Below are 26367 nucleotides of genomic sequence, written 5' to 3' on the forward strand. Positions count from 1 at the left end.
GGGCTGGTCAAGTAGGAGGTGTGGGGCTGGAGGGAAGGGGAGCAAACGGGGCTGAGGGGCTGGGGGTCGGCCTCCAGGCTGGGGACTCGGAGGGCTTGGGGGCGCTAGGGCAGCAGGTGAGGTTTCCAGGCTTTGGCGGGGTGGACCCTTAAAGGGGTTAAGGGGCGGCGACGGGGAGGGGTTAATGGGGGCGGGGCCGGCCGGGGAGGGGCCGGGCTTCGGCCGGCGGCGGCGGCGGCCCCGGGCCGGGAGGAGTCGCCGCCGGGTCCCTGCGCCGCGGACCAGCCCAGACGCAGCGGCAGCAGCAGCAGCAGCCGCCGAGAGAGGCGCCGCGCGCCCCGTCCAGCCGCTGCGCGCAGGTAGGCGCCCGTCCCTCCCCTGCTCGCTCCGGGCGTCCGGCCGCCGGGGGCCGCCCCTCGGCGACCCCCTCGGGGGCTCTGCGCCCCGGCATCGGCGGCCTCTGTCCCCCGCGCCGGCCCGTCCCCGCCCCTCTCTGGTGCTGGCGTTCCCGCCGTCTGCGCGCGGACCGTGTCTCTGGGGCGGTCTCCCTCTCACCGCCCGGCTCTGCTGGGTCCCTACGTGCCGTCCTGTCCCCCACTCGGTGGGCCTCTCCTTCTGCATCTCTGGATGTCTCTGTGTCTCTTTCTCTCTGCCTCCCCGTGGGTCTCTGGCTCTGTCTCTCTGTAGCCCTTCTCCCTGTCTCCCTTTGCCTCTATCCCTCAGTCTCTCGATGAACTCTGTCTCTGAGGATGTCTCTGCCTCCAACTCCTTGGTTCTCCCTGTCTCTGTGCGTCTCTTTGCCCTTTCCCTTCTCTGTCTCTCTCTCTGTCTCTCTCTCTCTCTCTCTCTCTCTCTCTCTCTCGTATTTCTGTCTCTTTCTCCGTGTATCTTAAAGACCCCGTACTGGCACCTTCACCCCATCGTCGCCTCGTTCCGAATTCTGGTACATCCCAGAGGTTTCTCCTGGGCCTGGGCGCTGCTTGGGAGTGGAGTGGGGCCGCGTAGGTTGGCCACTTGGCGCTGGTGGACTCTGAATGGCACTGTGACCCCAGAGCCCCCTTTAGAGAGTCACCCCACTGCTCCTGAGGTCCCACCCACCCCACCCTCCAATTTCAGGAATTCCTGGCTGGGGGGTGGACTTCCTACCCCACTTCCTCCCTTCCAGGATCTGGCTAGGTCACTGTTAACTCCTTCCTGCCTCCACCTCGCTCCCCCCCCCCAAGTGGACGACCCACTGCTCCCAACAAAGCTCAGAGAGAGCTCTGGAATTTCTGTGAGGCATTGTTGGCCATAGGATGTGTTGTGTAGTTGGGCAGGATGTGCACTGGGGGTTTCATGTTCAGGCGCAGACGGAGACCATAGGGGCCACCCCCCTGGTCCCCCCACTCCAGGGCCCCCCACCAGCCCCCTTCCTCTTGAACCCTCCAAGAGGGCCCCTCGCAAGCTCTGTCTCTGCAGATGAATCCAACTTCAGGTGTGGGGTGAGGATGGGGAGGTTCCCTTTTGGGGGGGGGAAGAAATGAAAGCTGTAACGGGCAACTCCTGAACTCTGGGAATCAGAATCAAGAACCCTTGAGCGTGAAGTCTTTGAATGGAAGGGCCCAGACTGGGGCTGCACAGCCTTCAAATCAAAGGTCCTCAGGGTGTATGAATCCTTCAATCCAAAAAACTAGTGTTAGGGGCGCCTGGGTGGCTCAGTCGCTTAAGCGTCCGCCTTCCACTTAGGTCATGATCTCAGGGTCTGTGAGTTCACGCCCCGCGGTGGCGTCGAGCTCTGGGCTGACAGCTCAGAGCCTGGAGCCCGCTTTGGATTCTGTGTCTCCCTCTCTCTCTGCCCCTCCCCTGCTTGCACTCTGTCTCTCTCAAAGATAAACGCACATTAAATTATTTTTTCTCAAAAAAAATATAGTGTTGGGATCTCGGCAGCTTTCAGAGTTCAAAGCAGAGCGCTTGGAGGGCTTACGGAGGCGGCTAGGTCAAGCACCCATTGTACAGATGGGACAACTGAGGCCGGAGAGCAGCAATCCCCACAGTGAGTCAGTGCCAGACTGGGGGCTGGGCCTCCAGTTCAGCTGAAGCCCAAATCCAGGGAGCCGGCTTCTTTTGCTGCCAGTAAGTCGGATTAATTTGGGAAAAGAGGTCTTCACAGTGAGGAGGGAAGAATGCCAGTGTGAGTATGAATAGCTGGAATCCTGAGGGGAGCGTTTGAGAAGGAGAGAAGAGAAAATATTTCCAAAACCGTGGTGGTGGGGAGGGCAGAAGGGACAGGACAGGAGATTTGGGTGGAAGGGGTGGAGTTTCAGAGAAGGAGGGGAGAGGGGGAGGGAAGGGGGGGGTGCAGGGATTAACTCCCGCCCGCTTCTCCTGACCCTCCCCATGAAGCCCACTGCTCCCTCGGGACAGGGCCTATAATTTGGTTTGTGTCTAGACAAATAATAACTCAGCTGGTGTGAGCTAGCTGGGAGGGATGAGGGAAGCGGGCAAGGGCAGGGTATGGGGGCAGCCTGGGCTCTCAGTAGCCCCCCGCCCCAGGTAGTGAGATATCAGGGGCTACCACGACTCCCTTCCCCCAACCTCCCGCCGATCCCTAGTATTTTAGAATCCTGCACAATCTTAGAATTTCAGGCAGCTGGGCTGTTAAAAAGCAGAAGAGACAAGGGGGGAGGAAATGAACTGGGGCTCACTGCCTATAGCGTAGGCTCCCCCATTTCTGTAAAAAAGAAAAGGGAAATACGTATGCTGCGTTTGGCTGGGCAAAGATAATAATCACTGAGAGTTTAATAATAGATTATGAAAGTCGTAGAATGTTTTTAAAAAAAATCATAGAGTGTTCTAACAATAGAACTTTAGAATCTTGGAATGTGAGACTCGTCGAATATTGGAAACTTAAAGGGTAAGGACATGGAAGTCCGCTAGGTTTATAATAATAGAATGGAAGAAAGGTAAAGCTCTAGAATGTTATAATAATAGAATGATAAACCATGAACTGGATGAACAATAGATCCCGAGGCTATGAGGAGGCTGGAATGGAGGGGGGGGCAGGGTAGGAGGACCCTGGCGTCCCTTCTGGGTGGTGTGGGAGGAGGGGGGGTGATGGGGACCCCTTGGGGAGAAACGGGGAAACTGAGGCCGGGCGAGGTGGTCCCGGTGGCCTGTCTGCCCCCCAGTTTCCGCCTGGCTGCCAGGGCACCAGGTGGGGAGCGAGGCGCGGTGATCACATTTCGTCCCCTAATGAGCAGACCGGAGCTGGCCGTCCCCCGGGGCTGCCGAGGGGGGAGGGGGGTGGGAAGCCGGAGCCTGCAGAGGAGGGAAGGGGGGCAGAGAGGCAGTCTGGTGGCTTCTAGTACAAGGCTGGTGAGTGAACCCTGAGGGTGGCCAGGGATGTGGGGGGCTGCCTTCCCCCCTCGTCTTGTGTTCTCAACCCTCTCAGTCCTTTAGTGTTGCTGGATTTAGGGGCGGCCGGTGGGGCCCAGGGGCTTATCTGGCTTGAGCAGCTGAGGCATCAAGTGGGGGCCGGGGTCTGACTAGTCCTTCCTGCCCCCTCACTATCTCTCCACACTTGGGCTTATCTCCCCTCCTTGCCCTTCTGGGGGAGGGGCCAGCAGGGTCTTGACCCCAGGAGGCTGTGCAAGGGAATCAGCTGATGAAGAGGAACGAAAGACACTGTAGTCACTTGCTTTTTTTCATTTTGTGCCAAGAAAATCCTTGTATCTTTTCGCATATTCTCCAGGGGGGCTGAGAACCCCAGAACAACTGGAGAGAAATTACAGGAGCCACAGGGAGTGAGGAGAGAAAACACTCAGGGAAGGGAAAACTCTTTGGTTAAGAAGGACAGGAGATCTGCCCGGTCCTGACAGATCATAGGACTCAGACAACAGTCTTGCTGCTCGGGGCCTCAGTTTCCCCATGTGTACCAGGAAGAGGCCAGAAATAGCCTTGCACTCCCAGCTGGGGCATAGAGACCAGTTGCAGCGCGCAATTCTGAGAGTTTCTGGTCCTGTGCTTTTGAGGGTTTGATGGTGGGCAGATCTCAGGTGGGGAGGAGAGAGGGCTGAATGCCCTCCCCCCCAGCTTAGAGTCCCCAGGAAGCAGGTGTGTTGAGGAGGAGGGGCAGGGGGAGGGGAGGAGGGTGAGGCGAGCTCCCAACTGGTTCCCCCTTGAGGAAATTAGCAATGGGAAGTGTATTTCCTCTGGCTTCCGGAAAGAAGTCTCCCGCCTGTGTACCCGTCCCAGACCCGGCTGAACCCGGGGGGTCTTCAAGGGGCGGGGCAGAGGGAACTCCCAACTGTCTGATCCGTGAAATAACAATTGTTCAAATGCTACACATTTTGTAGATGTTATGATGTTCTACCAAGGATTTCCATGTCTGCGGTGGGGCTAGCATAAACGTTCTGCCCTCCCCGCCTTTATACAGAAGAGGAAACTGAGACTCTCAAAAAAGAAGGAATTTTCTCCATGTTACAAGAAGAGGGAGAGAAAGAAGGGGAGAGAGGCGGAGACCAAGGGACAGAGAGAAGGGGAGCCTGAGCACAGAGAGAGGAGGGGTGTTTTGAGTGACTTGGTCCGGGTGCGGAAGATTGAAAGGGACGGGATTGCTCTTCCGGCCGGGAGCAAGCCCTCTCCGTCCTCTGCCCACGGGATCCAGGGACTTCTGCCTGCGAGTCTGGGATGGGGGCAGCCGCTCGCTGCTGAGGACCCCACAGGGGGTAGGGCTCACTAAGCAGGACTCAGCCCTGACCTTTCAAAGTCAATTATGTAGCAGATAGACGCTGCCCTTTTCACTTTTTCCCTTCCAACCTCTTTCCCTGCGACCCCCCCCCCCCCGCAGGGACGTCTTTGAACTTGTTGGTGGGGGGAGGCGAGAGAATGCTGCCTCTCTTGCCTGACAGGATAGGCTGACCAATGCCATTTATTGAGTGTCTACTATATGCTGGGCCTGTCTTGGGTGCTGGGGCACAGGAGTCCACACCAGGTTCCTGGTCTCCTGGAATGTTCATTTCAGACCCGCAGAGAGATGTGAACAAGATACTAGGTGATGTGAGGAGAGCGCCCTGGGTGGTGGTGGGGGGGGACGTTGGGAGGGGGAGGGGACTCTGGGCATGGAGGCCTCTCCGAGGAGGTGAGGGAGCTTAGTCCTAAGACGCTCTGAGAAAGAGCAAAGGCTTTGAGGCTGAAAGGAAGGTCCTGGGCTTTGTGCCTGATAAGATGGAGGAGGGGAGGGGGGGGAAGAAAGTCAGGCAGCGCCTTGTCACCTGGGGCAAGCAGGTTGCATTTTGCCCTAAATCCAGTGGGAATGCATTGGGGAGGAGGGGGAGGTTCAAGCATAGAAGTAACCCGAGAAGTGATTTCCATGTCACAAAGACCTTTGTCCCTGTGGGAAATGAGTTGAAGGGAACCACGATGGCAGCCTGGAAAGCGGTGAGGAGCTACTGCAAGGGTCCGAGCAAGAAGCGGTGATTGTAGTGAACATCAGACATGGCAAGGGCTTCCGAGAGACATGCGTGGATTGAGGATTTATTGTGGAGGAAGAGCCAAGAGGACTTTCCCATGGAAAGATGCGTAGGCATCTGGAAGGTTCCCAAGAACCTGATGCAGGACCTTGGGCTTATCCCTTCCCCTGTCCCGGCCTCGGTTTTCTCATCTGTCCAGCTGACCTGACCAGTGGTTTTCTAGGTGTGTCCTGGGGTCCCCTCACCCCACCTCATTTCACGGAGAACACTGAGCAGCTTTTCACTGTCTTAGATGGTTCCAGTTAAGATCTTGCTTAAAAAGATTAATAATAATAATAATAATAACATAATGCTGATGATGTTTTCACAGCTTAAAAAACTAACTCTGGGGACGCCTGGGGTGCTCAGTCAGTTGAGCATCCGACTTCAGCTCAGGTCATGATCTCACGGTTCGTGGGTTCGAGCCCTGTATCCTGCACTATGCTGACAGCTTAGAGCCTGGAGCCTGCTTTGGAGTCTCCCTCTCTCTCTCTCTCTTTCTCTCTCTCTCTCTCTGTCTCTCAAAAAATAAAATAAAACGTTAAAAACATTTAAGAAACCCTAACTCTGTGCTAAGCTCTGGACAGAGTGGCTTCCGAAGATGCCACTGATTGAGAACTTGACTCTCCTTTCCTCTGGGGCTGACAATGGTCAAGGGAGAGGGTGGTCCATGAGTGTCTTTGCGCTGTGTTTCCAAGTCTTCCCAAGGGGTAGAGATAGGCCCAAGATTCCCTCAGAAGGGCTAGGGCAGGGGAGAGGCAAGGAGGGAAGCAGTCCCCGAGGGAGGTTTGCAGGCCATTTCCAGGGCTTCCCCTTGCTGTCCGAATGTGATCGCATCCAGCAGCTCCTCCTCATGTCCCCTCCCCACCCCCACCCCCAGTCCAAAGCAGCCATAGTTCCCAGCCCTCACTATCCAGCCGAAGGCCCTTTTCTGTCCAGGTCCAGATCCGGAACAGGATCACAGGCTGGAGAAAAAGGTGAGAGCCAAGATTGTCCCTCTTTCGTCATCAGGACCTTGGACAGGTCTCTGAACAGCTCTGTGCCTCAGTTTGTCAAATAGAAAGGATAGCGGTACTTTCCACATAGGGTTCTTGAAAATGTCATGAATTTATACCAGTAAAAGTGCTTAGGACAGGGTCTGCTGTGTGGTGGGACTTAATAAACTATCTGTTATTATCCGTCATTATCATTGTCAAGAATGGGGAGCCCTGGGTACGTAGTGGAAGGCTGGTCCCAGCCCTCGGCACGGCCTTGCTGTGCATCCTTGAGGGGAGCGACCAGCCTTTCTGGGCCTCACCTCCCTGTCTGTGAAATGACATTTCCTCAAACATGATGCCATACTTGTGCGCTTTACACAGTTCCCGGAAGGAAGTTCCAAAATCTGAGTTGGGTCTTTATTTTAATGTCTTTCAGGGAAAATGTATCTGGATCCCCAAATCTGCATTTTTAGAGATCCGTTGCTTAGAATGAGGCTCAATTAGGCATTGCCAGGACATCCGCCATCTTGCAGCCTAGAGGTTATGGCGAGGGGTAAGGGGAGAAGGGGTCGCCTGTGACTCCCCTCACTGCAGACCTCTCTCCCTCCCTGCAGGCGCTGTCAAGTCAGCTTTGACGTGTGAGGCAGACCACCTCACCTCACCGCTCGGCTCCCACCAAGACCAAGAGCAAGCTGGAGCCCCTCCCCGGTCCCCTTCACTTTCCTCACTCCATCCATAATCCTCCTTGGTAACAGCTCTTACTCATCTCCTTCCTGGTTCTTAAAAATCCTTTGCACATTCCCCAGACTGAGGGCTCCTGCTTTTCCATAATCTTCTCTTTACTGGTTACCTTGCTTATTTCCTTATTTCATACTGGGGTCCTGGGAAGTGTCAGCGCCCTGACTGACCCTCCCTGGTGTTCTCAACACTCCCTAATTACGGTCCGTCTTACCTCAACACTGTCTTGCGTATTTCGCCATTTCAACACAGCCTCACGTACTTTCTCCATCCTCTCCAAATATCTCCCTCTTTTAAAAAACTTTTTAAATGTTTACTTATTTTTGACACATACACACACACACACACACACACACACACGCACACACGCATGCACACACGCACGCACACAGAATCCAAAGCAGGCTCTGGGCTCTGAGCTGTCAGAGCCTGAGGTGGGGCTTGAACTTACGGATGGTGAGATCGTGACCTGAGCCGAAGTCAGAAGCTTAACCGACTGAGCCACCCGGGCGCCCCGTACAAATATCTCCCTCTTACCACTGCCCGCTCATGCCTTCATCTCCTCCATAAACCAATTTTTGTGATACCCCAATACGCCCTCATTTAGGCTTTGACTGGGTCTGTAGACACCTCCCTCGACAAGACAAAGCTTTTTTAATCCCGCCGCCCCACATCCCCCAGCCTCCTTCCTAGCATAATTCTATCCTTCCTCCAACTTTTCCCTCTTCAGCTGTACCCTTCCCCGCCCAGGCCGGCCCACCATTCACGGTCACCCTCATCTCTTCCCCGTGGACCACTTCCCACCATGTTCCCCTGAGCCTCCAAGGAGGGGGCTCAGGGGGCCCGATGGCCTCCCGCCCCCCGTGGCCCCACAGCCCCCGCGGGCCAGGGGAAGCGCCTCCAAAGCCCCAGTGCCGAGCATGGGCAACCGCACGTGGGAGGGATGCCACGTGGACTCACGGGTGGACCACCTCTTCCCGCCATCCCTCTACATCTTCGTCATCGGGGTGGGCCTGCCCACCAACTGCCTGGCGCTGTGGGCAGCCTACCGCCAGGTGCGGCAGCGCAACGAGCTGGGCGTGTACCTTATGAACCTGAGCATCGCCGACCTGCTGTACATCTGCACGCTGCCGCTGTGGGTGGACTACTTCCTGCACCACGACAACTGGATCCACGGCCCCGGCTCCTGCAAGCTCTTCGGGTTCATCTTCTACACCAACATCTACATCAGCATCGCCTTCCTGTGCTGCATCTCCGTGGACCGGTACCTGGCTGTGGCCCACCCGCTGCGCTTTGCCCGCCTGCGCCGCGTCAAGACGGCCGTGGCCGTGAGCTCTGTGGTATGGGCCACGGAGCTGGGCGCCAACTCGGCACCGCTGTTCCACGACGAGCTCTTCCGTGACCGCTACAACCACACCTTCTGCTTTGAGAAGTTCCCCATGGAGGGCTGGGTGGCCTGGATGAACCTCTACAGGGTTTTCGTGGGCTTCCTCTTCCCGTGGGCCCTCATGCTGCTGTCATATTGTGGGATCTTGCGGGCCGTGCGGAGCAGCGTGTCCACCGAGCGCCAGGAGAAGGCCAAGATCAAGCGGCTGGCCCTCAGCCTCATCGCCATCGTGCTGGTCTGCTTCGCGCCCTACCACGTGCTTCTGCTCTCACGCAGCGCCGTCTACCTGGGCCGCCCGTGGGACTGTGGCTTCGAGGAGCGGGTCTTCTCGGCCTATCACAGCTCGCTGGCCTTCACCAGCCTCAACTGTGTGGCCGACCCCATCCTCTACTGCCTCGTCAACGAGGGAGCCCGCGGCGACGTGGCCAAGGCCCTACACAATCTACTCCGCTTCCTGGCCAGCGACAAGCCACAGGAGATGGCCAATGCCTCGCTCACCCTGGACACACCTCTCACTTCCAAGAGGAACAGCATGGCCAAGGCCATGGCGGCTGGCTGGGCGGCAGCTCCACCCTCCCAGGCGGACCAGGTGCAGCTGAAGATGCTGCCGCCGGCACAGTGAACCTCGGGCTTGCGCGGAACCCCTCTCTCCCCCTCCCCCCCATCCCCGCTGCTAGGATCTTATCCCACCCTCCCTTCCCTCCTGGTCTGATGTATGCAAACTGTATGTAAATAAGGCTTGTTAATATTCATAAGAGTATAAGAAAATAGGAGAACGGTGAGGTTGGTGGGTCACTGGTCAGTCATCATCCACCATGACTCCCAAACAATTCAGTTTATCTATGCCTAGCACTGCGCTGGGCGGTACTAGTGACGGGTGACGACGAAGGACACCGCTGGCCCTCCTTCACTCACCCACACTCCAATGGGGGAAACAGACCTGTCCCCGGGCAGTCATGACCCGGACTGGGCGGGGCTCAGACAGGGAGCCCCAAGGGCATCTTACCGGCTCTGTGAGTCCAGGAGGGCTTCCCGGAGGAGGGGACACAGTAAATGAAGTCAAATATTTGGTCTCCAGAGGGTAAAGACAAAAAGAGAAAAAAGGATTATTTCCAACGAGGAGGTAACACTTTGTGACTGAAGGAGATGGAAGAAGAGATTCACCGCGTGTGGAGTGAACAGTTTTGCCCTTGGGAAGCCCCTGGTCATATAAGGGAGTGAGGGCACAGACCATGTGTGAGTTTCCAGGTAAACCATGTTCTCTAAGTCAGGACTGAAGGGCAAGAAGACTGTCAGAACCTAAGGGAAGGGCAATTGGAGCAGATTGGCTGGAGGAATGGCGAGCAAGGCAAGCTTGGAAAGGAGCTCGGGACAAGAGAAGGGTATTTATTCATCTGTTCAACAGAGATTTATTTATATCTACTCTCTGCCCAGCCCTGTGCTGGCTGGGGCTGGGGACACAAGGGTGACCGAGTCAGCCCAGGCCCCACCCTCATGGGGCTCACGGTGAACTAGTAAATAAAAATAAATACAACGTTTGGAACTGGTAAGCGTACTGGGGAAACATATAGCCGATTGACGGGACAGAGGACAGAGAATGACATAACTCTGATCTAGAGGCGGTCAGGGGAGGGCTCACTGGAAAGTGGCGTTTGAGCAAAGACATGCAGGTGTGGGGGTCAGCAGTGCGGCGGTCGGTGGGGAGGCGGACGGCGGGCAGAGGGAACAGAGAATGCAAAGCCAAGTAGCAGCGGTGCAGATGGGGCGGGAGGCCTGGAGGGGCGAGGGGAATGGCTGCTGATTGATGAGACGGGCCGACCTTTTGGGGACTCTGTAGGTCCTGGCGAGAATTTTGCCTTCTACTCTGAAATGAAGGAGAGCCTCTGCTCTTAGCAGATGAGGGATGGGATTTGACCTAAACGTGAACAGGATCCCGCTGGCCGCTAAGTGGGAACCAGTCGGAACGCTAGTGACAGGTGACTGCAGCAATTCCAGGCAGGAGATGCTGGCGGCTGAACGGGGGGGGGGGGGGGGGGGGGGGGGGGGGGGGGGGGGGGTGAGCAACGCACAGCGGTCAGCTTTGGGACTTATCTTGACTTCAAAATGACGGAAGCGGGAGCATAGGGCCTTGTGGGACTGTGTAACACGAGCCCCTTGCCCATCCTGAGAAAAGGGGTAACCAGAAGGACCTCTGGGAATGATCCCAGGCCCTTTTCCAGGGCGGTCACCGGAGAGGCCAAATGACGAGGCCAGGGTCACACAGATGGTGAGTCAACGTTGGGGTTATCCTGGGCTCCCTCTCTCTTCTCCATCTCTGCCTCTGTTCCCAGGCCTCAGGGGCATCAAGGCTGCCTGCCTTGGCGGATGGTGTTGCCCTCCCTCTGCTGGCGCGCGCGCACACACACACACACACACACACACACACACACACACCCTTGTCCCAGAAGACGTTCCTGGAAACCCTTCTCAGAGAAAGGAAGAGGAGGGAGGAGGAGAATGAGAAAAAAATGGACTTAATGAAGAACATGGGGGGCTGGAGGGGGGTTACTGAGATGCAGGAAGTTGGGGCTTGGGTGTTGGGTGTGGAGAGAAAAAGAGGGAAGCCTGGGGCCTCATAACTTTCCCACCCCAAAGCCATAAAGCTACTGGGATGGAGATAGAAGGGGCCAAAACCTTTTGGAACACCATCTCCTGGGAGAATCCGATGAAAGCCTGCCCTCTACCCCTCCACCAAATCCTCATTCCCGTTAATAACAAATAGTTATTATTTTTATTATTTAAGTAATAATAAATATTTATTGAGCACCTACTGTGTGCCAGGCACTATTCTAGGAGCTGAGGAAACAGCAGTGAAATAAACAGAAAAAAAAAAAGTCATGTACAGTTTGGAAGTTTCCTAAACCCATCACGGGGGACCTCAGCCCCAGAGTAGGTCTCTGGGTCCCAGACTAACACCCCAGGAATCAGGAGGAGGGTTGGCTGGGACTCAGAAGTCCCAGCCCCGGCTCCATTCTGATAAGCTCTGGGACTTTGGATAAATCCTTTTCTTCCTCTGGCTTCAGTTGGCCAGTCTGTGAAATGGAGAGGGGGGTGGTCCCAGGTAGATAATTGACCTTGAATAGGCCCCAAGTGTCGTCACACCTTCAGTCCAGAAGGGATCCTGGGAAAGGATAGTTTTTATGGAGTCTTGGCATTTTTGCTAATTTCGAATAGCTGGGTTCACACATGTCAGTGCCGTCATTATTACAGATGGAGATACGGAGGTCCATCTGTCTCAGGGATTTGACACAGGACACTAAAGGAGTCTGAGTGGATGCCGAGGAAAGCCCCGGGTCCCCCTTGGAAAGCCCCGATTGCCCTAATTCTGCCTTCTGAAGGGCTGCATCCTCCCACACACTACTCCTCTGCCCTCCCCTCTCCCTCTGCCTCTCCTAGAATCTCTTAATTACCCATCAAGACTCCGCCATCCAGAAATTTCTCTCAACCCCTCCCTGACCTTGTTTATATGATTTTGCTCCCTGCTGGGTAAAGGAGGACAGTCTGGGACATGTCCTTAAACTTCTTGAGCCAGCTCCCTGGGGATCCTCGCCCACCAATGGAGGAAGTGGGGCTGCTTGAACGGGAACGGGTGTGGTTTTACTAGCCAGGACGCTGGGCTCTCCCCCTTCTGCTGGCTGAGAGACCTGTGCCAGCCCCCCACCCCGACTCTGTGCCTCAGTTCCTTGGAAAGGGTTGGATTAGCTATTTCTGGAAATGGAATGCACCCTCAGGCTGGAGTTAGCAATAATAATGTTAATACCTGTATAGCATTAAGGGCTGTTTATCTAGGGCTTACTGTGACTGGCACCTTCTAGCCACTTATCACGGTTCACTCACTATGTTTTGACATTCAGGATTCGCAGGCAGGCCTTACAACTACCCAATAAGGGAAGTCCCGTTTTGTAGACGGGAATACTGATGCCCAGAAAGGTTACGTCATTGGCCTAACAGCACAAGCAAATAAAGGGCAGAGCTGGGATCCCGACCCAGGTCTGTAAGACTTCACGGTCGGTTTCTTCTTATTCCCAGTGAGGGCTCTAACCTCCGGGGAAAGCGTACTTGGGACTCATTAGCCCTAATCAGGACTAATTAAGAGCCTCCTTTAAGCCAGGAAGCCATCTAAGTACAAGACGTCACGAAGGAACACGGTGACAACAGCCAAGGCGGGCGTGGGAACCCAACCACGCTCCCGCGAGCAGCAGTTTAACGGCACCGCCCCCTGACCCGCCTCACTTCCGCTGTTTATTTGCATATTCAGTAGCCGGACGTCACGCGTCAGCGTCGACGCGGTGACATCAGGAGCGCCCCTGCAGTGCCCCCTCCCGGAGCGTAGACACGCACGCACGCACGCACGGAAACGAACGGGCGGGGGAGGAGGGAAAGATCGGAGGCGCCCCGCCCAGTCAGCGAGGTTGCGCGTGCCCCGTGCGGCCGCCAAGATGGTGGTAGGCGCGTTCCCCATGGCGAAGCTGCTATACCTGGGCATCCGGCAGGTCAGCAAGCCGCTTGCCAACCGCATTAAGGAGGCCGCCCGCCGAAGCGAGTTCTTCAAGACCTATATCTGCCTCCCGCCCGCTCAGCGTGAGTTTGACCCCACGTCCCTCCAACCTTTCCATTCTCCAACCCCTCTCTGGTGGTTGCTCAGGGCGTGGACTTCTGTTTACGGCCAATCACAGCCCGAACCGGCAAAGCTCTACAGCCAATAAGGAGGGTCCTTGGAAGAGGGGCACGCGGGTAGCCCAATAGTAAGAACGGCCGTGGGGTGGGGGGCAGGGCAGGGCTCCCTCGCCTGAGTTGGGAATACCAGCCAATAGAGGAAGAGAGCGCGTGGAGACTGACGTCTAGACGAGCCCATAGTGTGGGGGGCAGTAGTAATGTGGGCGGGACATCCCAACGTGAGAGGCTCTAGCGGGGCGGGGCCGAGGAGAGACTTGATCGGGTCGTTTGCCAGGCCATCCTTAGACGGTTTGGCTTTCAAAACCCACCCGGTGCCTCGGTTTCCCTCCCGTCTCGGGAGTTTGGAGGTGCCTGACCTGGCATGGCATTCAGGGAGGGCTTTCTGGCGTGGGAGACCTCTGGGCTGGGCCCTGAAGGGTGAGGAGAGGGGACAACACGGGGACAGGGAGGATGGCGAAGGAGCTCGGGGAGCATGCGCGAAGGCCACACAGAGCGCACCTTCCTTCCTTCCTTAGAAGTTTGGGTACCGAAAGTGTGCTTTCCAGGACCTAGAATTCTCGGTGCTTTGGTATTTTGTGGGGCCCCTGCCAGAGGTGCCGAGCTTAGAATGGAAAAGCGGCGGGTTTCAAAGTCCCCAGAGTGCTTCCCTATCAGCTGTCTCATTTGACCCTCACACTGTTTTGTCCCCATGTCAGGGAAGGGAAATGACTCCCCCAGTTCACAGCAGAGAACATTGAGGCCCCGGGACCCGAAGTGAGCTGTTCAGGTCGCACGTGGGAGTTTGTGCCAGAGTCAGGACTTAACATCCTGCCCTCTGGATTCCAGCGCGAGTTTGTTTAGAGCCATGGACTTTCCCCCCGACACTGCGCCTTAGCGCCGTGGTTTAGGAAGTGGCTTCTTGGGTCACTCTGACATGGCTTCTCATCGGGGCCTTCCTGGCCGGGTCACTTACCCACTGGGAACTTCAGTCTTCTGTACAGATGGTATTCTATAATAGCGACATTTAATGGCCGCTCGCTTTGTGCCAGGCTGTATGCTAAGCACGTCCCAGGCCTCCTGGCATTCAGACCTCACAAATTATGAGGCAGGCCCTGTTATTATTCCCATTTGGTGCGTTTGCTACATGTTCATTGATGCTGTAAATAATAAGTTGTTGCGAGGAGTAACTGGCTATAAAGTGTTAAGTCAATGTTAAGTCACTGAGCTACGGCTTGTTGGCTGTTGTGTAGATGTGACGGGTACAGAAACGAAGAAAAGGCACAGAAGCTTAGCCTTGGGGATTTTGCATTCTTGGGGCGGGGGCCGGGGGAGCCAGGTAATAAACAGAATAAGTAGTTCAACTATGAATTATATTAGATAGGGGTACTTGCTTTGGAGAAACCACCAGGGCTGCAAAAGAACTGTCTGGGGGGTAGGTTGTACGTTTAGACAGGGTAGCAGGGAGACCTCAGGGAGAAAACGAGGAGAGGCGGGAGCAAGCAGTGCCGATATCCAGAGGAAGAACATTCCTGCACTTGCAAAGGCCCTGTGGTGAGTTTGCCTGGTATGTTTGATGAGCAGAGAGGAAGCCAGTACGGCTGAGCAAAGAGATGGTGGATGGAGAGGAAATAGAAGGTGGAAAGGGAAGGAGGTTGTGGAGGGCCTGGGGGCCACTGCGGTGCTTTGGTTTCACTCTGAGCGGGTGGGACTTCCTGTAGGGGATCAGCAGAGGAGGGACAGGATCTGAGTTATATTTTAACCGGCTCCCCGGCAATCACAGGGTGAGGGTGGATGCAGGGAGGAGCTGACCACAGTACTCTAGGTAGAAGGTGAATGGGGAAGAGGACCTAGTTTCTGGAGATTTTTTTTCCCCTGTCAAACTCAGGGGCGCCTGGGTGGCTCAGTCGGTTGAGCGTCTGACTTTAGCTCAGGTTATGACCTCATGGTTCGAGCTCCGCGTTGGACTCTGTGCTGCCAGCTCAGAGCCTGGAGCCTGCTTCCGATTCTGTCTCTCCCTCTCTGTGTGCGCCGCCCCCCCCCGCTCATGCTCTGTCTCTCTCTCTCAAAAATAAATTAAAAAAAAAAGCCCACTTTAAAAATGTCAAACCCATAGAACAGTTGAAAGAATGGTATAGGGGCGCCGGGCTGGCTCAGTCACAAGAGCATGTGGCACGTGATCTCAGGATCGTGAGTCCTTCCTTGTTGGGTGTAGAGATTACTGAAAATAAAGAAATAAACTTAAAAAAAAAAAGCTTCAGTTATTTAAGAAAAAAAGGAAGAATGGTATAATCATCAGTTATGTACCCTTCACCACCTGGTTCATCAGTTATTCGCTTTCAACATGTTGGCCTCGTGTTCGCTCTCGTATATACATGTGTGTGTACATGTATACGACCTCTTCTTTTCCTGAACAATTTGAAAATACGTTGTGGACATAAATATTGTAGCCTGTGTTTCCTAAGAACAAAGCCATTCTAGGGGCGCCTGGGTGGCTTAGTCGGTTAAGTGTCCGACTTTCGCTTAGATCATGATCTCACGGTTCGTGGGTTCAAGCCCCGCGTCAGGCTCTGTGCTGACTGCCAGCTCAGAGCCTGGGGCCTGTTTCGGTCTGTGACTCCCTCTCTCTCTGACCCTCCCCTGCTCACGCTGTCTCTCTCTCTCTCTCCTGGAAATAAATAAAACATTTAAAAAAAATTCTTAAAAAAAGAAAGAACAAAGCCATTCTCGTAGATAACACAGCAGTGATGTCACACCAGAAAAACTTAACATTGATTACACTGATATTGATAACAATATTCCTTAATATGTGGCTAATATTTAATATGTAGCTCATATTCTGATTTCTCCAGTTATCCCCAAGATGTCCTTTCTAGTGGTTTGTTGTTATTTTTAATCTAGGCTCTGCTCGAGGATCACGCACTGCCTCTGAGTATCATGCCTCTTTAATATCCTTTAATCTGCCACATGGTTCAGCCCTCCAGAGCACTGTCCGTCTTTGTAAATAAAGTTTTATTGACACACAGCCACACTCATTTGTTTGCATACTGTCTGCAGCTGCAGAGTTGGGTTTTATGGCCCACGAATCTAAATTAGTTACCCTGTGGCCTTTTACAGAAAAAGTTTGCTGATCCTGCTCTCTAATGTCATTCTTTTTTTCTCTTCTCTTCTCTTCTCTTCTCTTCTCTTCTCTTCTCTTCTCTTCTCTTCTCTTCTCGGCGTTGACATTTGGAAGAATCCAAGCCCGTCATCCCAGAGCGTCTCATAATCTGGAGCTTTCTGACTGCTTCCTCTGATTTGATTCATACTGAGCGTTTTTTGGCAGGAACACCACAGACACAAGACGGTCCTGAGGACATCACCTCAGGGGGCTCCTGATGTCTGTTTGTTCCGTCATTTTTGATGGTAACTTGGATCCCTTGGTTAAGGTGGTGACCACTAAATGAACCTTTCCTCTTCTCCTTAGTAATGAATCCCCTGCAGGTTTGTTTGGAGGGCTGTGCTGGCAGATTGCCCGTGGATTGGGCGTGACATCGCAAGAGGGGTCAGGTTGGGGGGCACCTGGGTGGCTTAGTCGGTTGAGCGTTCGACTTTCGCTTAGGTCATGATCTCGCGGTTCGTGGGTTCGAGCCCCGCATCGGGCTCTGTGCTGACTGCCAGCTCAGAGCCTGGAGCCCATTTCGGAGTCTGTGTCTCCCTCTCTCTCTGACCCTCCCCTACTCATACTGTCTCTCTCTCTCTTAGAAATAAATAAAAATTAAAAAAAAAAAAAAGGGGTTGGGTTGGACAGAAAGGACCGGGAACTCAGCTCGGGATAGATTTAGTTAGAATTGCCATTAGATACTGGGGTGCATGGACTTAAAATTGAAAAGATACAACATAATGAAAAATTCCGTTGTTTGGGATTTTTCCCTTTGCGGTGGTCCCCTGCCTGTGCGAGTAGAATTTTCCAGAGCCTGTAGCAGCTGTGCATTCTCCTGGGTCAGGCCTCCCCCGCTGACCAGCACATCCAGCATCCGTGCCTTCGGCGGAGATTTCCCCGAGTTCTCACAACAGATCCCGGAGTGGCGGGCTCGGGACGCCTGAGGAAAGGAAAGTAAATGCCAAGAAGCACGAATCGTCGATGATGCGCTAGGTTGGGGAGGCAAGGATCTTTTTGTTTCATTATTGATTTACTTATTTATTTAGGGAGATAGAAGTTTATTGGATACACCGTGAGGGAGCTGCAGCAGAAGAGAGACTGTCTGCTCAGAGATGGCGGTGGGGGGCTGGAGTTAAGAGGAGGAGAGGGAGGGGGTATGGGAAAGAATGGAACTTCCCTTGTTTGATACCTGTGCCCGGTTTTAAGTAGCCTATTGGTCCCCTGGGGGCTATGGATGTTCTGAGGTGGGCCACCTCCTGAGCCTGTTTGCATTCAGTCCGGTGGCTCCCGGGGGCCCCCCCCCCCCCCCCCCCGCCCTTACTTGGGTTTCTGTTGCTCAAGACTGTTGCCTAAAAGCGGTCTCTCGGATCGACGATGACAGATCTTTGGCATCTAAGGCACAGGCCTCATCTTCAGTAGGTGGCCCCTGCTGAAGTGGGGTGGGGGTGGGGGCGCTGTCCCTGCCTAGACTTGTAGGCCCATCCTGGGGTCTGTGTAGTTATGGCCCAGGGCACGGGATTGGCTCAACAGGCTAATAGGCGATGTGAGTGAAGTCCCTTGGTGGCCGGGTCCACAGAGCTTAGGGGGAGGGGACCCTCCCATGGTATGAGCCGGATGCTTGTTGAACCGTGACTTGTATGTGGAATTGTTGGATTCGCCCAGATGTGTAGAAACATAACTTTTCCCATAGATCGAGATGGTGGCCGGATCTGAACAAAGGAGGAAAAGGGGGAACCCAAAAGAAGCAAGGTGGCCGAAGTCAGCTGGGGTCAGGGAAGGGTCCCAACCAGCGTGTGATGTGTGTGGACTCGCCCTGGATGAGCTGCTGATGGTGGGGGCAGAGCGAGAGAGCAGAGGAAAGGGTCTTTTGCCCTTATAGGCGTGGGTAGTCCCATCTGTCATCCCTCGAGACGTTCAGACCACACCAGGGAGCCACCCTGGCCAGACATCCTCAGTTGTCTGGGGAGCACTAGGGTTAGGCCACCGAAGGGCGAAAGAGAGAAGGAGAGGCAGGGAAGGGTCCCCCTGAAGGGCAAGTGTGGCTGGTTTCCCCTGGGGCTTAGGATCCTCATCGAAGAGTAATCTTGGCCGCCAGTCAGTTTCCCAAGGAGCGCTAGAGTCGGTCCATGAGGGAACGTCCCAAGAAATTCCCGGAGAATCCGGGAAGAGTCTGGGTGGCAGAGGGTCCCCATGAGGGCCAGCAAGTGTGGGGCAACCTGATCCAGTGGAGGCCAGCAGCACCGGCGATGGAAGAAATCACCCAAGGTGGAACAGAGGAGATAGAAGGTTACACTGTGAAGGAGCAGCAGGCGGTACAGCAAAGGAAGGACTGTTTGCCAGCAAGGATCTATATACTTACTTACTTACTTATATTAAAAAACTATTTTTAAATGTTTATTTCTGAGAGAGAGAGACAGCGCGGGAGCAGGGGAGGGGCAGAGAGAGAGGGAGATACAGAATCTGAAACAGGCTCCAGGCTCTGAGCTGTCAGCACAGAGCCCGACGCGGGGCTTGAACCCACAAAGTGTGAGATCACGACCTGAGCTGAAGTCAGACACTTAACTGACTGAGCCACCCAGGTGTCCCAAGGATGTTTTTAAACAAAGATTTCGGGAGCAGTCTGTGAAACATCAGGTTGGTGTTACCCAGCAGGTCGGGAGCACTCTTGCAGTGTTCTGCTGACGTTTCTGGGGGAGCTGCGGGGTGTCTCTGGGCGGTGGGAAAATTCCAGTTTGTTCCCGTTTATTCCTAAAATACCAGTCATTTTTTTTCTGGTTTACTACTCACGGTAGGCGGGAGAATTGTCCCCCAAAGATGTCCACGCCTAATCCCAGGAACCTGCTGAATGGGTTAACTTTCACGACAAAGGGGACTTGACAGCTGTGATTAAAATCGAGGGTTTGGGGACAGGGAGAGGGTCCCGCCTTATCCGGGTGTGCCAGTGCAATCATGAGGACCCTGCTCAGCGAAAGAGAAGAGAGAACCGTCTGAATAGGCTGCCTTGCTGGTCTTGAACGTGGAGGAGGGGCCGAGAGCCAAGAAACACAGGCAGCCTCCAGAAGCCGAAAGAGGAAACAAACGCATTCTGCCCTGCTGACACCTGGAGTTAAGCCTCCTGGGACGACTTTCAGACTCCTTGCCTCACGGGTGTGATGGGAGGGTGTGCCGCCTGCGGGAGCACCCCAGCAAAGGCCGGGCACGCTCTAAGTTCCATAAACAGCAGTGCGGCTCGGTGACCAGGCACCCCGCCTCTGCAGCTGGGCTGCCTATGGCTGAATCCCAGTTCTGCCACTTTCTTTGTGACCCCCGACAAGTTATTTAGCTTCTCGGGGCCCCGGTTTTGTTGCCTGTACATTGCATTGTTATGACGATCCCAGGAGTTCCGATCCACAGAGCACTGCACAGTGCCTGGCCCTTATGCGCTGCATAAATGTCCAGTGTATAGAAGTGCCGGGCACCATTATTATTTTTACCATCGCCACCACCACCATCATCCTCCTCCTAACACTAAGGCTTCGGTGGGATCCTTTTCACTGTGCGCTCCTGGCCCAGTGTCATAGTCAAAGTCAGTACTTCCTGCCTCTCGATGGCCGTGCTCCCTCTTCCTCAGCCAGCTCTCGCAGGCTTACCATGGGCAGAGGGATCCGGGCTTTTCCCCTGCACGTTTCTCACGAGCACGGGGCCGTTATTATGGTTGTCTGATTAGCAGCTGGGATCAGAGTGATCTGAGTAAAGAAAAGTGCGTCAGAGATAGTGAGCGCCGTGTGGCTCAGGAGATGGCTTCCAACTTCCCAGTGCTTCACAGAACATTTAAAGTGTTCTTTGAAATGAATGGGGTGCGTGCGAGGAAGGAAATTGACTCCTCCCAGAGCAGGGCGCCAAGGAGGGGGAGTAAGTACCGAAGCCGCCTCATACTCCGGGGACATTGACAGAGTCCCTGGGCGGGGGCCCTGGGGACAGGAGCTGTGCTATGGGAACTCCGGGCAGGGGACAGTCTCGTGCAAAACCAGGTCCCAGGAAAGGTACCCCTGAGGGAAAGGGTGAACTAGAAAAACCCCACCCTGCAGAGGGAGGCACAGCCTTAGGGCTAGATGGACATTCAGAAAGGCTCCTATGAGAATGTGTGGCCCTCGTGTGGGTCTGGGGCCCGTGTTCCACTCGGTGAAAGGCCCTGGAGACCGCAAACTGAGAATGATCCAGGTCCGTGTGCACCTGACAAGGACAGATAAAGCTCCCTGGAGGAGTCCCCGTTCCGGCTAAGCCTTGGAGCACGCCTTCCGGTGGGGTCCAGGCACATCTGCTGATAAAAATGCCACACCGCGTGGAGAAACTGGCACCATGAGCCAGACCTGCAAGCACCGCGGCTGTCGGAACGATCAGACGTGCATATAAAATGCCCATGTTTGTAGGTGAGAAGGCTGCATCAGGAGGGCTGGGGAAACATGAGTGCACTCAGAAATCACCAGAAGTTGGAGAAAGAACCAAATGGCCCTTTGAGAAATGACTGATACAAAGGATGTTCAGAGCTCAGTCCAAGCAAAACAAACATCAGGTTCAGCACAGCTGCCGAGAGGACCCATGTGCCCAGAAAGACATCTTGGGGTGCTCCCCTCGGCTGCCCAGGCCTGCCACCCGCAGGTCCTGGTTGGGTCTATGTAGGGGAGGCAGGGCTGGACATTTTTATTTTTAACGTTGTCCAGAGAGGGTCCTCCTGTGCAGAACAGTTGAAAATCACTTCCCTGGGGTCTATTTATACTCTCCAGGGCACCACATGGGTCATGCTGCGCGACAGCCAGGCTGCTGCTGGTGACCTCCAGACGCTGCTTTTATCAGGCTGTCCTGTTAAGGATGCATGTTGCACATCTTCCCCTAGTGTGTGCGGGGGTGTGCAGATGTGTGCAGGTATGCGCATGCAGCTGTGCGCGCAGTTCTCTCGTCTCGTAGCACGCTGACATATAATCCTGTGAATATATTGTGTGCGTTTAAAAATGTTAAAACAATGGAAGCCGTGAAGTTCATATTTAAAAAAATAAAATGTTTAGGGACACCTGGGCAGCCCATTGGCTGAGCATCCGACTTTGGCTCAGGTCATGATCTTGAGGTTTGCGAGTTTGAGCCCCACTTGGGCCCACCGCTGTCAGTGTGGAGTCCGTTTGGATCTTCTCTCTCTCTCTCTCTCTCTCTCCAGCCCTCCCCTGTTTGCGCTCATTCCTCGCCCTCAAAAATAAATAAACACTAAAAAAATAAAAAGCAAAATAAAAATGTTTAGTTTTGTCACATCCCCCCAAATATTTTTGCTCTTGCTAAAAATATTGTCTTATACGGACATTGTTAAATACATTTGGAAACTCTCCATGGAACCCTCTGCAAGAGTCTGGTTTTGACATTCTTTGTGTTGGGCAGTCAGAGCTGGCAAAGACCCAACAGAGGCACACAGAGCCCAGTGAGAGAAGTGTGCTGTCAGCTCCGTTTCATCCCGCGACTCATCTTTCAGTCCCACCCTTCACAGACAGAAGAAATTGCTGGAATTCGCTTGCGCTCACATTGTTAAGCCTTTAGTCTATCGTTTCTGAGCAAGAGTCTTTTTTAAGAAGTGGTTTTGCGAGATCTGGTTGATTTGCAGCCTGGAACTATCGCGGGGAGTCCATTTGCCTGGGCTGCAATACGCTGAATGGACAGGAGAGGGCGCCTGTGTCGGCCTTTCAGCATGGGGGTTGACTATGTCACCTGCATGCCGAGCGGGTAGCTCCGAGAGGGTAACTCCTATGGCGGCGAACGCTGAGGAAAGCTCAGATTCTGCTCCTCTTCCTCCTCCCCTCCCTTCCTCTTATTACTCTGCCTTTTCCCTCCTCCTCCTTCAAAACATTAACATAACCAGAAGTGCTGGCATTTTCTTCCTAGGGCCCAAAGAAACACCTTATCTACTCTTTGTTCACCCCTCCTTGAGATTCATCATTTCCTGAGAGGCCTTCCCTGATGTCTCCGCCTCCCCCCCCCCATGTGCCTTTGCCCCTCACTGGAGTCTTACCCCCGTTCCAGCTTCTTGGCTCCTCTTTTCCAGCTCACCAGCTCTAGTTGACCCCACCTCAGACCCCTAAGCCACCATATAGCTGGTGGTTTCCCCGGGAGCCCCCTTTAAAAATTTTTTTAAAAAATGTTTGTTTATTTTTAAGAGGGAGTGAGTGGGGGAGGGGCAGAGAGAGAGGGAGACAGAATTGGAAGCAGGCTCCAGGCTCTGAGCTGTCAGCACGGAGTCTGACGCAGGGCTCAAACCCATGAACTTGGAGATCGTGACCTGAGGTGAAGTTGGATGATTAACCGACTGAGCCCGACGTGGGGCCCAAACCCACCAACTGCAAGATCATGACCTGAGCTGAAGTCATATGCCTAACCGTCTGAGCCACTCAGGCGCCTCACCCCAGGAGCCCCCTCCTTCCCCTTCTGTACTAAGCTGTCCTTCGGCTTTCAAACCCACCTCGGTGTTGCATTTACTGAGCACACCCCCACAGCTCCCCTCTGCTGAGGGCCTAGCATGTACCAAACTCTGTGCTGAATGTGCTGCCATTATGTATTTTAATTGAATCACACTTTCTGTTACTTTTGGGTTTTAGGGTTTTTGGGATTTTTTTTAATCCTTTGAAGTTTTTTTGGAGCAACTTATTAAATTTACAAAAGTAGTACATGCTTATCATGAGAGAAAGAACAAGATACAAATTAGTCTGCACTCCTCTGTGATTAATTGAGAACCCAACCAGTAAACCTTCATTAAACCTAAGTCAAAAGGATGGTTGTTGTTGGAGGAGGAAGGTGGCTCTGTAGTTGGTTTGGTGGCTTCATGAAGTCATGAGGGACCTGAGGACTCTTTCTATCAATACCATCTTTGTGTTCAGGCAGTAAGTCTCCTCAAGGCTTCAAAGGGCTGCTGGAGCTCCAGACATCATACCTTTGTGTGGCAGTGTCCAAAGGACAGAGGTGTCCAAAGGACAGACAGTGTCCAAAGGACACTTTGTGTGTGTGTGTGTGTGTGTGTGTGTGTGTCTTTAGATGAAGGATGGGGCTGGGAAATGAGAGCGTGTTCTTCAAGTAGAGAATTCTTTTCCCAGAAACCCCCAGGAAACTTCCCCCACTGCAGATTGACCAGAATCTAGTCACATAGCACCACGACGTATATGGGAGGGGAGTGGGGGTGAGTATCATTTCTACAATCTAATGGCAGAGGAAGATATTGTTAATAAGACAGTAAAGAATAATATAGCGGCGCCTGGGTGGCTCAGTTTGTTAAGCATCTGACTTTGGCTCAGGTCATGATCTCACAGTTCCAGGAGTTCAAGCTCTGCATTGGGCTCCGTGCAGATGGCTCAGAGCCTGCTTCAGATCCTCTGTCTCTCTCTCTCTGCTCTTCCCCGCATCAAAAATAAATATACAATAAATAGATAAAGTAAAACACAAAATCTCATTCTTAAAAAAAAAAAAGAATATAAAGTAGGGATGCCTGACTGGCTCAGTTGGTAAAGCATGCAACTCATGATCTCGGGGTTGTGAGTTTAAGCCCCATATTGGGTGTAGGGGTTACTTAAAAATGAAATCTTAAAAAGAAAGAATAATATAAAGAAGGCATTAATAATCACGGGCACTAAGGCTTAAACATTAACACTACCTTAATGGATGAAGGAACTGAGCAGAGCTGCTCAGTAATCCAGTCACAGTTCAGCATAGGACTTGAACGTGCCAGCTTCCGGGCTAGCCAGAAAGTATGGGCTCCGTTTCGAGAAGGAGGAAATGGAGATGCCGAGAGGTTGAGAAAGGGTGCTCGAGGTCCCCCAGCAAGTAAGGATTCAGAGCCAGGACTTGAATCCGGGACGACCGACTCCAGAGCGCATCGCTAGAGCACTCTTAGCCCCTTGATTAGCTGCTACCTTGTGCCCCTGGCATTCCCCGGTGCTGTCTGTACTAAGTTGACATGGTATTGGTGGGATCTAGAGGTGAGATTATTTTCTGGGACAAGGACAGGCTTATATAATTCACTCAACAGATCTTTGCCTCGAGCCTGCTGTACGCCAGGAACTATTCTAGGATGTTTGACTAAGCCAGCAGTCGACACAGCAAACCAAAATCCCTGCCCTCATGGAGCTGACAGTTGAGGATATGAATGACCTGCCTGGTGACTCCAGGGTGCAGGGAGGTCCTTCTTCCCAGCAGTTCCACCCAAATTCCTAGGCCGAATCTCAGTGGTCCAGTTGCGGTCACACCCCCTTCCTTGAGCCAATCACCGCAGCCCGAGACATGCAGTCTGATTGGTTAGTCTGAAGGGCAGCGTCCACCCCTCCGGGAGCCTTTGGACCCGGTGTGAGGAGGTGGGTGGGGTTCGCCCAGTTGCGGTGCCTCGGATGGCTGGTGCGGGGTGCGTCTCTGCTGGCTCCAGGCGGTGGTAGAGGACGGGGCTCAGTCCGTGGGAGGAAGCCCCCGCCCTGCTCGGGGCCCCACAAGCCCCGTAACACAGTGTTGGGGTGGGCTTTCCGCCGGCTGGAACACATCCAGGAAAGGGCGTCCAGGGCAGGCACTGGCCCGGAGCTATTTACTCTTCATAATAATTTCTTAACCGATAGCAGTTTTCATCTATTATGCTTTCTATGATCTCAACAAACGATATTAGCCACTTTATTAGGGAGTTTATATATGATCATTCTGATTTTATGAGTAAGGAAATAATCTCAGAGAGAGAAACAAGTTCCCTGGGGCAGTACAGAATAAGAAATCAGCCCCTCGGCTCCCAAATTCCTCCTCTTACGTTAGTTCTTGCATATTCTTTGTTGTACGGTCTCAATAAACGCAATGTACAGATCTGAAATGCCAAGTTTAGTGAGCACTGATAAATGCATACACCTATATAACCAACTTTCAAGATCTAAAACATTTCCAAGGCACCAGGGTGGCTCAGGCGCTTAAGTATCTGACTTTGGCTCAGGTCCTGATCCCCCTGTTCCTGAGTTCGAGCCCCACATCAGGTTCTGTGCTGGGGGCTCAGAGCCTGGAGCCTTCCTTGAATTCTGTGTCTCCCTCTCTCTGCCCTTTCCTTGCTCTCTCGCTCTCTCTCTCTCAAAAATAAGTAAAACATTAAAAATTAAAAAAAAAAGGTTTCCATCACTCCTGAAGTTCTTTCCTTTCCTGTTCTGTCACCCTGTATGACTTCTCTCACTATTAAGTTTTACCTGTCGTTAAGCTTCATGTAAATGGAATCATGTAAAAGGAACTCAATATCTAGCTTTTATTCACATGATACTTTAAGGATCTTTCAGCTGCATGTATCAGTGATTTGTTTCTTTCACTGCTGTGAATGTATATTCTTTTGTTCCAATATATGAACATACTATACTTTATTCTCTTAATGATGGACACTCGGGTGTCCCTTTTTTTTGTTGTTGCTATTACCAGGAAAGCGATTGTGAACATTCTTGAACAAGTCTATATAGGAGTATGTTTTCATTGCTTTTGGGTAGATATGCAGGGCATGGCAAAGATAATGGTATCCTGACTTTATAAGAAACTGCCAGAGTTTTCCAGTGTGGGTCTAGCTGTTCCACAGCCTTGCCAACAATCACTGTTTGCACTGTTTAATTTTAGCCACCTCGGTTGGTGTCAAATGGCAACTCGCTTTTCTCTGATGAATTGTGACCTTGAGTACTTTTTCACGTGGTAATAAACATTTATCACCACACACAGTTCCTGAGAGGCAGGACTCGGGGGCGTGGCCTCCTTGAGTGGTTCTGGCTCCCAGTCTCTCTTAAGGGGAAGGCTTGCCAGGGGCCGGGAGGTGGGCTTCCTGGCCAACTCACTCACGCGGCCGCTGGTACGTCTGTTTATCACTTGCTGTTGGTCCCGGAGCTCAGTCGCTCCGTATGTGGACCTCTCCTCAGGGCCACTCACCATCTGCCAGCTGGCTTT

At 53.3% G+C, this 26367-nt stretch overlaps 2 protein-coding genes across 6 annotated transcripts in view; both read left to right on the plus strand.

Annotated features, from left to right (window-relative positions):
* The first annotated feature begins 270 nt into the window (after window positions 1-270).
* Window positions 271-10134, plus strand: GPR4 (G protein-coupled receptor 4). Of its 3 annotated transcripts, none has more exons than XM_039244810.1 (3): window positions 271-359; window positions 6903-7214; window positions 7935-10134. In XM_039244810.1, exon 3 carries the CDS (start codon window positions 8125-8127, stop codon window positions 9211-9213), a length of 1089 nt encoding a protein of 362 aa, XP_039100741.1. In that variant the 5' UTR covers window positions 271-359; window positions 6903-7214; window positions 7935-8124; the 3' UTR covers window positions 9214-10134. The 3 variants fall into 3 exon arrangements, with proteins under 3 accessions (XP_039100741.1, XP_039100752.1, XP_039100761.1); XM_039244821.1 differs by having other exon boundaries at window positions 7081-7214; XM_039244830.1 differs by lacking the exon at window positions 6903-7214 and having other exon boundaries at window positions 275-359.
* A 1899-nt stretch (window positions 10135-12033) lies between these two features.
* Window positions 12034-26367, plus strand: part of OPA3 (outer mitochondrial membrane lipid metabolism regulator OPA3) — a 59940-nt gene continuing 45606 nt past the window's right edge. Inside the window, exon 1 of one of the 3 annotated variants that reach the window (XM_039247221.1) lies at window positions 12034-13211. In XM_039247221.1, the coding sequence (XP_039103152.1) occupies window positions 13070-13211 (142 nt within the window). In that variant the 5' untranslated portion in view covers window positions 12034-13069. The remainder of the gene's footprint in view (window positions 13212-26367) is intronic. The other 2 variants (XM_039247211.1, XM_039247202.1) reach the window with 2 other exon arrangements.

Source organism: Hyaena hyaena, unplaced genomic scaffold (genome assembly GCF_003009895.1).
Source record: "Hyaena hyaena isolate Hyena2069 unplaced genomic scaffold, ASM300989v1 scaffold_9, whole genome shotgun sequence".
Lineage (NCBI taxonomy): Eukaryota > Metazoa > Chordata > Mammalia > Carnivora > Hyaenidae > Hyaena > Hyaena hyaena.